The 15,236-nt window shown below is 44.3% G+C and overlaps 1 protein-coding gene across 4 annotated transcripts in view; it reads right to left on the bottom strand.

Moving 5' to 3' along the window:
- epha4l (eph receptor A4, like) overlaps positions 1-14,993 on the bottom strand; it is a 57,183-nt gene extending 42,190 nt beyond the window's left edge. For 2 of the 4 annotated variants that reach the window (XM_031283601.2, XM_031283599.2), the window contains exons 1-3: positions 14,657-14,993; positions 12,725-12,792; positions 9,561-10,224 (exon numbers count right to left, since the gene is read on the bottom strand). In XM_031283601.2, the coding sequence (XP_031139461.1) occupies positions 9,561-10,224; positions 12,725-12,792; positions 14,657-14,753 (829 nt within the window). In that variant the 5' untranslated portion in view covers positions 14,754-14,993. The remainder of the gene's footprint in view (positions 1-9,560; positions 10,225-12,724; positions 12,793-14,656) is intronic. The other 2 variants (XM_031283600.2, XM_031283598.2) reach the window with 1 other exon arrangement.
- Positions 14,994-15,236: the final 243 nt, after the last annotated feature.

A 15,236-nucleotide genomic window follows, 5' to 3' on the forward strand; every position in this document is an offset into this window, starting at 1 on the left:
ACCTGGCCTTGCATAGGGGGGCTACAGGGAGTGTAACAGGAGCCTGGGGTTAATGGCTGCTGCTTAGACAGGGTTACTCTGCTAATGTGTAACGTTTTAGCCATTAGCTTTGATGTGAGGACAGACACACAGGCACAGCGATGATAGGAAGAGGCAACTAGAGGGAACAGAGATTCAAATGCAAAGCAAGCTTTGAAGTAAGTGTGTGGGCACCACCAGAGTCGAGTTTCTGGGTTATGTTTTGTATTTCTTGGACTCCTCGCCTTCTTTCACTCCAAGTATGTCTACTGCTCTCTTCCTGACTTATCTGTTATCTCTCCTTATCTTTATGGTTTCCTTCACCATTTAGGGTGATGCTCCATACTTGGCAGCAGCTTTGTCAGTGATTCAAGCAGCATACGATGCCCTGCAGAGCTGCCAAAAACAGGTTTCTGACTTCCTTTATTCTCTTGCTTAACACTGCCAATAATGTATCTTTACACACTAAGGGTCGACATTACACCGACACTCTTTTTGACATTTAAATTGCTCATTCATAGGGACTATATCTTCAGTAGAAAGTAGTTCCGATGTAAACAGTTCAAATTCAGGTGGAACAACCCTACAATACAAACAGGTAATGATATTGAAGGTAACATCAACCGCAGCTGCCAGAGGTCGCAACAGTACCACGCTAGGCTTGTTCAAAGAGCGATCACCGTCTGTACCCATAACCCCCCACTTCACCTTTCACATCTCCAGCCATTTATCAGGGCCACTAGACAGGAGTCAATTCATCTTCCTCTCTGCTTTACTCTACACACACATTTCCTCTGTCACACACATTCACCCTCTACTTGGATATCTACACGCCTTCTCTTCATTTCAATCACTCTCTTTTCTCTCAATCTCTATCATATCTGTCTTTCTGTTTTGTCTCTCCTCCTGTTTCTTCATCCCCTCACATTCCTCGGTGGTGTGAGCCTTCAAGGGATTGCTCCCTTCTCTTTTTTTTTCTTCCTCTCCTAGCAGTATTTGACAGCTCACCACGGATAAGGGGAGATCAAGGTTTCTAATCCCAGAGACGTGCCCGAGCATGGACACACCTCCGCCTTTGGCTTTAGATCTGCAGCTTCAGATCCCTGGTGCTGCGAGACCTCCACATGCCCAAATTACATTTTAGCTCTCCCACAGAGAGGTTACACCTCCCAGGCAACCCCATGGTGTGCTTGATACATATGTAGTTTGCATGCCAGTGTGCATACACATGTCTTCACAGCAAGAGGTCAGCTACCTGATCTTAAAGTTCTGAAACCAAGTATAGGTACATGTATGTTAGAGTTTATGTAAAATGAAAAATAGAGTTGCCAAGCATTTCCACTGTAAATTCCCATTTCAAAGATGTCTTTTAAGGGAATATTTCAAACTCATGCCTGGATGCTAAATGGAGAGGTTTTTGGCCATTTAATCCACGGACGTGCTCCAAACTCATCTAACATTGTCATGCAGGTAATGAACAGGACGTTTCTTCTAGAACCCTGGATGCCCAAAATATCTCCTCCTACTTCACAACTCTATTGAACTGACAGATGTTGTCCACAAAACTATGAGTCTTTGCAACAACCTGCCTGTATTTGCAATCTTCTTCCTGCATACAATTCACACATTCTCAATGTGTGTGTGTGTGTGTGTGTGTGTGTGTGTGTGTGTGTGTTTTTTTCCAGGAAGAATGAGCCTGTGTGCCATTTCCTCCACCACCGTGATTAGAAAAGGGGGATCTCAGCTCATTAAAATGGGCACTGTGTCCAGTCTCAGGGCACATCAGATTACATAGTGGCCCTTTATTGCAAGGCTTTTTTGTCATAACCCCTAACTGATTGCCACGGAGCACCCTTTGATTTGGACACTGAACTCTGTGCCCCCTGAGAAAAAGGATGACGAGAAAAGAGAAGAGAAGACCACCTACTATGGACCTGGCAGGATAGAGAGAGCTTAAGATAGAAATCAGCAGGAGAGAGAGAATGGGAGAGATAAAACATTTGCAAGGTGTTTGCAATCACCATCTCCCATTGTCGGATACCGAGAGAGAGTTGGCCGTTCATCTGTAGAGCTGCTGGGCTGCTTCGTCTCTGGGCGCAGATCGTGCAACGCGATAGGAACGTTAATAGAAGTTTATGATACAGCATGTGATATGTCTGTCACGACAGATGCACAGAATAAATATAGGACAGATAATGGTTTAGACAAACACTCACACACGCCCTGTCTGTCTACACACACACACACACACACACAAACACACTCTCTCTGTCTGTCCACACACACACACAATCCTCGCGATCAGTAACACATTGCCCAAGATCAAAGAGATTTCCGTGCAATGGTGAACTGACCGATGAAGTGTAGAAAAAGCATGGTTGCCAGACTGGAACTAAATCTCTTTCCACTTCACTTCCCCCCATGTTTTTTGTCTCTTTTTCTCTCTCTACCTCCCTCCCTGCCTCCTCATCTCCATCACCTCCTCTCTTCTTGGCGAGAGAGGTCTGTTCTCCCTCTCTGTCAGCACAAAGACGGTGGCAGAGGCCCTCTTTCTCTTTCATATCCTCTCTCTCTGAAACAGTCCACCCATGCCCACTTGATCGCTGTCCACTTCTCCCTCTGCCTTTCTTTCTCTGCCTATACATCCGTCCATCTCTCTTTACAAACTCTGCCTCTTCTCCAGGTCTGTCAGCTGAGGGAGAAAACAAGGAGTTTTTTAGGAAGAGGGGGAAGAAAAATTTAAAGTGAGCGGAAGAGAAAGAGAGGGGCAAGAGAGCAAGAGGGAGAGTGTGCAGGAGTGAAGGAGAAAAAGGAGGGAGAAGAAGGGAAACAGCCGGCAGAATGGGGGAACGTCAGGGATGGATAGAAGGAAGGGGGGGCGGGGGGGTAGGGGGGGGTGAAAGGACTACAGGGTTGTATTGGTAGAGAGCTGGGGTATTGATTCAGGGCCTTTTGACATGCTAATTTGCTTGCTGACTGCTTTAATCGCTCCCTCTTCCCATCGCAGGCTTCAAAGAGAGGATGCTATTTCAAAAAGATGAGAGAGGAGAGGAGAGGAGAGGAGAGGAGGGGAGAGGAGAGGAGAGGAGAGGAGAGGAGAGGAGAGGAGAGGAGAGGAGAGGAGAGGAGAGGAGAGGGACATTTTACACTGACACTTCCACAGCTATACAGTATGTTCATTTAGTTTTGTATGGTTGATTTAGTGTTCATGTTTATCTAAATTTATTGTTGTACAATGACTGAGACCCGGGTGGGGACTGATGGCCTCTAGGCAGCGAGAAAAAATGTACACAGATTGGAAATTAATAACTCTGTCTCCTGAGTTAAACTTTCCACAATAATTTATTGGAAAACTTCAATGTTTAGTGATTGTTGTTGTCCTTTCTGTGTTTTTGGAACAAATGTATTGAATATGTTGTTCTTGAAGTCATACTGTCATAAAGGAAAATGACACATTTTTATATTTACAAATTGTTACTTTAATAGTGATAAGTAGCCTAATGTTTTATATTTGTTGTGTTTCATTGTTTATCTTAACGTGCTTGTTTTAGACAACATAACTCCAAAAAAAAATTTGACTAATGATTTTTAGTAATGACTATTAATGTAAACTTGATTTGTCTGCTGCATCAACTTACCGCTCTGTGTTAATACAACTTAACCTGTTAACTTTCACCATGTGTAAAAACTGAAATGGTTTAAGGCAACGGGTTTCGACGCAAATTTCTAGTAAAGTCAACTAATTCGGGATAACTCCACTTGCACAACAGGGTCCATCAAGAGGAAAGTCTAAAAATGTATACATTTTGTAAGCATACTGACATCTTTGAGTATGTTTCATTTTGTCATTTTTCCAATAACCTATATAAACTAAAAAGTGGTTTTGTAAAAAGGGGCAGTAGAAGCTGGATTTGTATTCTCATTTAAAAAAATGAAAGCCAGCTTTAATTAAGACATTTCATTTAAGATCATTCACAATCTATTTCAAGAATTGAAATAACATTTGTTGCCATTTAACTCCATATACAACCAGCGAAATGGTCTCACGCTACTCACAGTTCGGTCATTTAGTTGGCAGTTTATAAAAAGTTGCAAAACATTAAAACTCAATAAGAGATAAATGACTGTTTTTGGATATTCGTGACAGCGTATCCCTACACACTGGCGCTGTGGGAGCGCTGTGGCCGTCAGCCCCCGGGTCATGCGCGATCACCGGTGGCTTCCTGCCCGCGAGGGGAAAGAGAATTGGGTGATGAGTGTCAGGAACTGTGAAAGGAGCAAACACTGAGGCGGGATGGCAGCCCAAGCAGGAAAATCATTTCAGCACCTCAGCTAATGATGGCTGAATTACCACTACCCCCCCCCCCCACACACACACACACACACACACACACACACACACACGCACACCTCCCTCCTCCATTCGGTCAAGGGAGGATTCGTGTGTGTTGAGAGCACTTTCTTCATCATTTGAGGAGCTAAACAGGAACAGAATATTAAAAAAAATGCTTTAAGCTATTATTTCAGCAGGAAAAGAGGGTGGCGGAGGATTGCTCATGAGACATTTTGAGACATTGAGTCCTTTCGTTCTCTTTCTATCTGTTGTTCTTTCCTGCTCTCCGTTGGTAATAGATTCCTTGTCTCTATTCAGCAGTACAAAATGAACCTCTCTGGTGGCAGGGAGAGTGATGAGTGCATTCACCTCTATTCTGCTACGCTCTGCTCAGCTCTGAGTGTGTGTGTGTGTGTGTGTGTGTGTGTGTGTGTGTGTGTGTGTGTGTGTGTGTGTGTGTGTGCGCCTCTGCTATACATATTTATGAATGTGTCTGTGTACTTGAGTCTATTACTTAACATGTCCTTTTTTACATGAGTGTGTGCCTGGATTGCCTGGTTAGTTTGTATAAGTGTGAGCATGCGTGCACGGCTGTACATGTGGGGTGCACTCATGCAAATATTGGTTCCTGTCACCTAAGACATCCTTCCACGCATATGTCTGGATTTTTATTATTCAGGTTTGTGTTCACACTCACACACTTGTGCATGCGAATGAGTGTGCGTGTGTGTTTGTGGGAACAAAGGTGATGATGTTCTGTGTGCTGCTCCTAGCTGCCTTCCTTCCCCAACAGTGAAGGTAATCTCATTATTCAGCCCACTTCCTGCTGCTGCCACCAGAGACAGGCTGAGGAACACTAACCACCTCGACGGACGAGCAGAGGGAGGGAGAAATAAAGAGAGGAGGATATAAAAGACAGTGTGAAGACAGGTGAAAATTGCTAACAGAAACACAGTGGGAAAATAGAGGGAAAGAGATACATGACAAGAGAAAAAAGATGTAGTCATAAAGAAGCAACAGGAAGTGTGAAGAGACAGAAGACATGGACAGAAAAAACAAGCAAACGACCGAGTCGGCCAAGAAGAAGATGCAAACACTTAATTTGTGTGTATGCAGAAGTGAGGGAGGAGAAGGAGGAGGAGGAGGGCGAGGAGGAGTAAGGGACCGAGTCTGTGTATTTAAAGCCATCGGGGACCAGCGGGCTAAATAGAATTATGTGGTGAATTTAGAATGATGCTCCCAAGCGCATATTCAACACTGTCAACAGAGGGAGAGAAAGAGAATGGAAGACCCAGATACACACACACACACACACACAGAAAATGAGTGACGCACAGGAGAGAAACTTCATCTCTAAAACCTCTTAATCCAATATGAATAAGAGTTTCCAGCTCAGCAAAGACTTCTGGGAATAGAGAGGATGGTGGGGGGGTCTCAGGTGAGAAAATGCTCCGATCACACATTGACATCGCAACCGGGACCCTAAGCCCTTATACACACACACACACACACACACACACACACACACACACACACACACACATATATATATATATACACACACACACACACACACACACACACACACAAACACACACACACACACACACACACACACACACACACACACACATATGCACAACAAATGCAACAAATTTGGGGAACACACAAAGTGGTGAAAATGAAGTTTAAGATAATGTAAGTCAATTTTAGATCTTGCACTTCTCAGTGTTGCCTTAATGCAGGATTTATCGAAAAGAAGAGATGCATTTTGTCTTTGTAATAAAGTAATAGGAGCAGAACAAAAATGAAAAAAGATAAAATGTGCAAAAGCCCATAAGCAATTCATTTGAATTTAAAAAGTGATTAAAAATGTGAAGGTGTTAACCTAATTCCTGTTTTTGAGACAATGTTAGCTACCATTAAGGAGTGTGTGTGTGTGTGTGTGTGTGTGTGTGTGTGTGTGTGTGTGTGTGTGTGTGTGTGTGTGTGTGTGTGTGTGTGTGTGTGTGTTGACTGCCGGTAGTGATGATAGGTTGCAAGGTGCCGGTTAACAGCTCAACTGTGAACTTGCATTCGTCAGTGTGAAAAGTGTCTGTCACCTTCACGCCTTAAACAAGCTATATCCTCAACAACCACGCAAGCCAACAAATATAACTTTGGAAACAGACACACAACTTGAGATTTGCTGATTTTCCTGAAAACACACATCATTGCTCTGCAGAAGAAAAACTGCTGTCAGAGCACACCGTCGTTCAAAGTTTCAAAGCTCACTCGACAAAAAAAAAACAGTTACGGTAATTATCATTTACCCATAATGACATACGTAGTTCTCACTAATCTCTCCCTCCCACCACCTGATCAACACCCCCCCCTCCTCTAACAGTAGGGACCCCCTCACCAGATGAGGAGCGAGGGGACTCCCTGACCCCCACCCTTCATCAACAGAGTGTGTTGGGGGGGAGGTGGTTAACAGGGAAAGAGATCCCAAATGCAAACAGACAGAGTCCTCTCTCCTTAGATCAGGGGGCCCTTTGGCCCTCAGTGCCCTGCTTGGCCCTTGGTTTACACCCTGGCCGCCCTTGGCCCACATCGAGAACAGACACACATACACACACACACACTGCCACAGCTGTCAAAATCCTGACGTCTTAATCAATCCTAAATCCACGACCCTGTCAGACGCAGCAGTAAGATGGATGCAGAAGGGGATGACCCCTGACCTTTGACAGGGGTGGAGAATACAATTCCTACGTGCCCCATCAGCCCCCCCTCTACCACTTTTTCCCCCCAAACATTGCCAGCCTCAGTCGGCTCCGCTGCTGCCCCAAACAATAATGGAGGAGAGCCCATTCATCCTGGGCTGGGAACCAGGGGCCAAGGTGCCCTTGTAACCCTGCACGTACTCAAGACAAGCACAGACACACAAGTATGCGAACACACACACACACACACACACACACACACACACTCACACTCACACACACCCTTACAATTGGGCTTGTGTGCACCATAGAACAGCTTTAAAAAGAAAGGTTTTAAACCAAATCAAGCCATATAGTGTGACCAAAGGGTGACATACTTACATAGACTTGTTTAAACTTTTTAATATGTCTGAAAAAAAAAACAACAACACACGCACCTTACCCCACGACTCTACCTCGATATCCACCCTCCCTCCCCCAAAACCAGCTCCTGTCTAAGTCCCTTGGTCAACATGGTCATATAGGAGAGGAGCCTCTCTCCCACAGAGCCTGTCACATTGGGGAATATTAACCAGCTCATCAGTGCACTTGAAGACTGACAGTGGCCAGCACCTTTTAACCCTTCAGTCTCTGGATCTGACCAACAATGACACTTCAGCCAATGCATGTTATCCAGTTTCCAGAAAAAACCTTTTCAAACAGTGTAATTGAAGCTTGACGGTGTTTTAAGCCCCCAACGTTGACTTCAAGGCAGCGCTGCGACCGTCGACTTCAAGGCACCTAACCCTAACCCTAACCATTGCCTAACCCTAGTACCTTCCAGGCAGCGCTGCCTGGAAGACGACGTTGGGGGCTTAAAACACCAAACACTGTAATTGAAGCTTAAAGTGAAAAGAGTGGATGTATTGGCACTGTAAACTTAAACAAACTAAAGCAGATGCAATGATATGTGAACTAAATGGATTTATTGGCTTGAAAAGCAATACTGCCAGCTCAGAGGCTGGCAGACACTACAAGACTGCATTAGTCATATAAAATCAAAGTTTCAAAATCCTTTATTGCATTCTTTAGAGAGTAACAGCTATTTATTTAAACTGAAATTAAAGAGAAGAGATAATTAGTCCATTTCAATGTTGCAGGAAAACGAAAGTTATGATATACAGTATGAGATTAGGGTCTCATTCTGATTTGAATCAAGAGTTTACTATAGTAAATTGCATGATAGAAAGAAAATCCAAGGCAGATTTACATAAGGCCTGTAACTAACTACTTTCTGGTCTCCTTCCCTCAACCCTTCTGCTCACATGTACCCCTTAGCCTTCACACCCAAGCAGCCAACAGTACTCCTAAATCACCAGACCTGTTTGCCATGCAATTAGTCCTCCAAGATAAAGGCTCCCTCATAAATTAGGAGAGGTGTATTGGTCCGTCCCCTTGTTAATCACCCATGCCCAGCCTTTGACCCCTCACTGCTGTGACTCGCTGCTTTTTTTGTGTAATGGTGGTGGGTGGCGGGTGGGGTATACCAATATTTTGTCCGGCCAGCTGATAACTGCACCTCGGCTTGGCAAAATGCTGCATATGGTCCAAAAAACAGCTGCTGAATACTACTAGATGCTAACCACAGTACACTGTATACCATGAACTACAATCTATTGTGTGCAATGAAACAAGCAAGTTAAATAAGTGAAGAGTCAAAAATGCCATTTCTCGTAAGAGCTAAATTCAAAGTTCTATTGGCAATGTTAAATGGGCATTTCTAGGCCATGGTCAGAATTCAGCAACATGCTAAAAGCTCTATCATGCTTCTGATTTATTTTTTTTAATCTGAAAGGATGTACTCTACACTGACCTTAAAACCTCATCAAACAACCTGGTAGAGGATCACTGCAAGCTAAGACTACAATAATCCCCCACGAAGGGCTATTCGCCCCCTACCAAATAGCACTATTTCAACCCCATCTCACTGCTGTTTATTTTCACTCTTCTCAAACCTGCTCAGAATGATAAACTCTTTCTCTCTACTTCCCTCCCTCTAAATCTGTCTATCTCTTTTTCCCAGCTTCGAGCTCCATTGGGAATAAAAGAACGAACAGGTGGGGGTGAAAGACACAGCGGTAGTGCGAACCAGTCGGAGCTCTACTCTCCTTTCCCGGTGTCACCAATTCTCCTGGGATGCATCCCATTGCACAACACCTCCCAGTGGGTCTGCTAATTACTCCATTTCTAATTATCATTGTTTCTATCACCCAACCAGGCACTGGAAAGAAGACTGTAGAGAGCGGGGGAGCGAGGAGTCAAAAATATCCAACAGAGTGCAAGGTGGGTGAAGTGAGGGAAGGACAAAGAGAACGAACACTGGGGATAAAGACAAAGAGGCAGAGCAAGAGGATGGGGAGAAATTGTAGAGGTGGGATACTGTAGGGACTGGCAGAGTTAGAAGGAAGAATAGAGAGAAAAAACAGTCAGCCCCAAAACACAAAAGACAAATGTCAGTTCTTTACCTTGGCATTCTGCATTGCGGTCCTCGTATCCAGGGTTACACAGGCAATTCCCGATGGGCACCAGCCACTCTCCATCCGCCCCGCAGTACATCTTTGGAACCTCTTTCTCCTCTGAATTATCCACGCATGATCCACGAACTTCCACGAGTGAGGAGGTATCGGCTCCAGTGATGGTATCAGGAAACTGGGCCAAGTTACGCACTGCTAAAGGACATTTCTTGTAGAAGACCCTGACGGACACAAGCGCAATGCACGCTCCAACATCCTGGAAGGCCAAATAGAAGCCCTTCCGGGTCAAGGCGCCCACATCACGGACCTCTGTGTTCAGCTTCATGATGCGATCGCCGATGTCCACCTGAGTGAAGCTCTCGTCCGCAGCGATGGTATCGATCTTCCCAAACTGGTTCTCGCGGATGTAGCGCTCCTTGTCATTGTTGGACTCGTAGTAGTAAAGATTGAAGGTTTCCTTGCAGGTTCCCATGACACCCGGGAGGCTGTTGCAGTCCCGGAGGGTGAACTTGATCTCAATGTAGACACGCTGGGCACCGCCTCTGGGGATCCAGTCAGTGCGGAGCCAGTTGTTCTGGTTTGGCTCCATGACGTTACACACCTGATACGTCCGGATGGGAATGTTCTTTTCATCCATAATGCTCACTTCCTCCCACTGGGGAGAGAACACAACAATAACATTTTTACAAAGGTGTTCTTAAAACTCTTAGTTTCAATCTGCAAATTAATTACTCATGATGAGTTCCAAACCATAGTTTAAGACAATTAAAAAACAGTAGTAAAATGCTATAACATTATCATGGCAGAATTGTTAAAGATTAAGAACATCAGAGAAATATAAAAACTAAATGCTCTCCTAATTAAAATGGACTATGTAGGTAACACACATGACTGGAGCCAGTCTATGCCAAGAATGAGAGATACTGTGCAAAAGAGCATGCAAGAAAGATTAGTCAATATTTGAGTCTCAGCAGAGCAATTAATTGATGGCTAAACTTAATGCATATTTTATGAATGGCACCTAATAGACTTGTTAGGTCCTAATATAGAATCATACAGATATTAATATTCATGGCTTCCCCTCAACTGTGAGAAAGGAAATTTGTTATTAGTTATATGCCTTTGTAATGCCTACACTTCAATAACTTGAAGTGGAGTGGTATACAAAATTGTCTTCACACACACACACACACACACACACTGAGAGACCTGCATGACTCAGGCTATCAGAAAAAAAGGAAAATGGGATTATGTGAATTCAAAAACTAAGGGTCTGGAATCAATGCTAATGATCTAATGTGCGCCTGCTTTACATCAGCATACATTATAGGGACTAGGAGACAGAGGCACACATGTTCACCATGTTGTTAGTATGAACTCATAGAATAGAGAGAGACGCTGACGTGGGGCACATGGATTACGTTATCCAAGCTTTTTTTTGCCAGGAGGGAATGTTTGTTTTATTTATGATAAAGTTTCCCTCTTGACAGATCACTGTTGAGCAAATACGAGCATGTCTTGAGTGGCTCAAAGCGGTGTGTTCCCTTTGGTTTTTCACCGTGTGTTTTAAATAGAGTCTTTGACTGAGCTGGGCTGTAAACAAGAGCAGACAGGCCTTTGGCTGCCGTAGCTTCAACCATTTTGAAAAATTTATAAAAAAAGTCATAATGGAACAATGGAAGATATGGGTTATGCTGCCAGATTTGATTTGACGCCTTATCATAAACAATCTGGTTTAAAGCCTTATTACCCTGGAGGAGGGTGGGATAATGCTAAACATAGCTGTGGCTGTATGATTTGAGAAAATGTCTATCATTTCCTGCTGTTCCATTCCACACTGCTCTCTTCCTTTAGCCCCCTTTTGTTGTGGAAATTAAGCGGCACTGAGATAAGGGCGCACCTTTCCCTGATAGCAGGGAAGAGGGAGAATAAGGCCAATTGGTCATAATGAGAGGGTGAATGCAGGCTTGCCGGGGGCTGCCAGGACCCTGTCAATCACTTGTTTGTGATAAACTGGCTGAGGGGAGGATCTGAGCGCAGCAAGTTTATTGAGAAAAGCTTGCGAGCAGAGCATGCAACAGCTGCAGTAGGTGAAATTCTGTTCCCGTGGGTGGCTATTCATTAGTTAACATGATTGTTGCTAATGTGTATTCATTTTCATAAAACATTCTAGCATGTGCTCATTATCATATTTCTAAGTAGAACAAATGGAGGAGTTACTACGGACTCAAAAAACATTGTTATTTGTTTAATGTGAACAATTAGGTCATCACTGATATTCAAAGATATGGCAATCAAATACATTTTTGGCCATTTCTGTATAATGAAATTGAGACTTGGTTAAGTTATGGTATACCCTTAGCTTTCCTTAACCATCTAATGCCCTTGGCACGCCGTGGCCACTGTGGGGCCCCTATTCTTTCTCTTATCAGTTATCAGAGCCACTGTAGATATCCCAATTAGACTGAGGGATCACGCATTTGGTCGACCCTATTCCCCGTTGCTCTATAGTGAGATCCAGTCATCCTGCGGCAAGAGCTAAACCCCTCTGCACTTTCCCCCTTATTCATCCATTCCAGAGGGCCCTCTCTCAGCTGCCAAGTTCATCTCTCTCTCTCTCTCTCTCTCTCTCTCTCTCTCTCTTCGACTCAATGGTGGAAAGGGATATAAAGTTTCCCCACAAAGACCGATTCAATCCACCGTCTATTCAGGAAACCTGACGCCCGCTGCAGTATCGGCCCCTGCATCTGACCATTACAGAGTGGTTAGAGAGAAGGGAAGCGAGGAGAAAGGGGAGCAGGGGATGGGGGGGGGGGGGGGGGGGCCTATAGACCGGTAGTTCTCAAAGTGGATTCCGGGGACCCCATGGCAAAATGGCAAATTCTAATTTACCAATATTTTAGTGTAAGATACTGAAAATGATGCCTTGATCTCACCCTGAGCCTAATATCACTACAGCACAGATAGCTGCACAATAAATCATCAACAATGATATTTCCATAAAGGGCTCACCAGGACTGAATCTTATCAAAGAGGGCTGTGTATCTGTTTGGCGGTCCACTCCAGAGCTCCTGCCAATAATGGATATTATCTCTCCATTTTTGCTCAATAGGGGACCATGCGCCTAACAAGGGACACTTCTTTGCAGTACTTACCCCTCCTTCTGTCGGGTTGGCGACCCATCCCAGCTCCCCCTGTACAGATCTGGAGTCCAATAACGTGACTGGAAAACAAGAATAGGAGAAGTGATCTTAAAGTCTCAGTCCGTCCATACAGCATCAGCATAATCCACTAAGGTCTGAAGAACGAAAATGGGTATTTAAAAAAGGCTTAATGAATAGAAATAACTGTTGAAGCGAAGTGATATTTTCATGATGAATGTCAGTACACAGAGAGAATAAAAACTGTAGACCAACGAGTCTTGTAAATGTTTTGTTATGCGTAAGTCCCTTCTGTGCTTACCGCATGTCGTTTTGATTGATTTTCTTTAAGATAAAGCTTTTCTACAAAAGACAAATGTATTTCCCCAGTGTCTTTAAAGTAATAATATTTAATTCTGCTCATGCAGCGTCGGCCCGAAGCATGTTTGATGATTGGAATCAATTAAGGAGCCGTGTGCATAAACTTAGTCGTTGAAGAACAAAACGCATTAAAAAATGCCTCCAACAGACAGTCTTTCTTGCGCGACATTTTCTCGAGAAAAAGTACAACAGTATGTCTGTGAAGCATTCATTTAAAAAAAATATGTTCGATTGAATTAAATGGCATAGAGTAGAACTATTTATTTGATGTGAGTAAAATTCTTAATCAGCTGCTCAGTATACATTAATAAATAAGCCCGTTATATAAGTTCACGGTGTAAATTATTAGGTACAATACAGACTGATCAATTAAAAAAAAAATAATAATTATGAAGACATGGAAGGAGAGAGAGAGGGGGAACGACATGCAGCAAAGGGTCGCAGGTCGGAGTCGAACCCGAACCCAGGCCCGCTGCGTCGAGGAGTAAACCCTATATGGGCGCCCGGCTCTACCATCTGAGCCATCCGGGTGCCTGATACATTTTTAATTTTAAATTTTAAACATTTTGTTTCATATTTAACTTTCCGGAGCCCGTGATGCATCGCTGTGGACTTGTGTCAAACAGATCTGCTCTGCCGAGCAGGTCTGGTATGGAAACATAATTCTGCAGGACAGACTCGATCCGATGGGATGGTTTAAAATAAAACAAAGTAGGCTTATATTATTTATTAGTGTTTGGAGTGGAAAGTAGGGTATAACCTGTATTGGGCCATACATTTTGAAACACTGCGCACCGGAACGCCGAGCAGGCAATAGCCCCGAAACCTTCCGAGCTCTTGTTTTGTGTCGGATACACCATGCTCAATTCTTGCACTTCAATGTTTAGTAAACCTAAACCTGTAAGAGCCGAATAAGCGAATACCTCTTATTAATCGCTGGGAACTATTCGACGTGTAGGTTATAATAAACCGATGAGCACCACAACTTTTATAATTGGTTTTCTTGTCATTGCCATGTTCACCTTCCACCGTTCCACCACTATTACAGCAGGAGCAATCACTGTGAGCGATTCTGAAATGGATAAATAAGGAGCTGCCTGGCCGGTCGGATGTGTGCCGGATTTTGCGAGTCTCCCACTGACTCGTTAATAGTCTACTTCGTTTATGTTCTACAAGACATGTCGGTTCACGAGATGCTTCGCTAAATTAAACTTCGTTTTAAGCAGAGAGCGGTTTGACCTTCTCTTTTAACAGAGAACAGCACGTATCGGGGCTGCAAGTGTTCCTGCTCACAGGCTTTCAGCAGCTGGCACGACCAAAGACCGAGCGGAGACAGCCGATGCGCATTTGGACAGCAACTCCTCATTCCAGTTGCGTTCTCACAAAACCCAGCAAAAGTCGCTGCGTAAAGGTGACCGTCGGTGTTTCCCACCATTAAACTCATCGCGGCTTCACGCACTCGCAAATAGGGGCCACGAAGTAAGGGCTCCGCAGCGCAAACACAGGGAGACGGAGCGCGGATGAAGTCAGAAGTCCGCGGCAGTTATTTTCTCCCAACAACCTTACCTTCATTTGGGGGGTATATCCGTGCAGGCGAAACAAATGTAGAAATCCCAAAAACAAGAAAGACGGCCGTGAACAAAATCCCTGCCATGAGTGCCATTTGTGTCGTTGTTCCGTTTTTCTCTCCTGTTTTTCTTTCGTTGCTCTTCTCCCAGGTCCTTCTCTCTCTCTCTCTCTCTCTCTCTCTCTCTCTCTCTCTCTCTCTCTCTCTCTCTCTCTCTCTCTCTCTCTCTCTCTCTCTCTCTATGTGTCTCTCTCTCCCAGTGGAATATGGGTTTGAAGCGGACAGGGGGAAAGAGACGCAACGAGCGCACCAAAGCCAGGAGGCGGGTCTACTCTGTGCGGTCTGACGCGGACCCCGTCAATCCGTGCAGGAAACTTAGTGGACTGTGGGGGGGGGTGTTATGGGGAGAATAATCGTTAACCACCCCCCCTGCACACCCCAAACAACTCACTCTCTCATTTGCCAGTGGGCAGAGATACGAGGAGATGGTGATAGTATTAGTCTGAGGTGGCATTTCTCCACGACATTTGCCATGCAGGTACAAAGGCCCCTTCAAGGTCCTTATGACTCTGTAAGTCA

The sequence above is a fragment of the Sander lucioperca genome, chromosome 5, assembly GCF_008315115.2.
Source record: "Sander lucioperca isolate FBNREF2018 chromosome 5, SLUC_FBN_1.2, whole genome shotgun sequence".
Lineage (NCBI taxonomy): Eukaryota > Metazoa > Chordata > Actinopteri > Perciformes > Percidae > Sander > Sander lucioperca.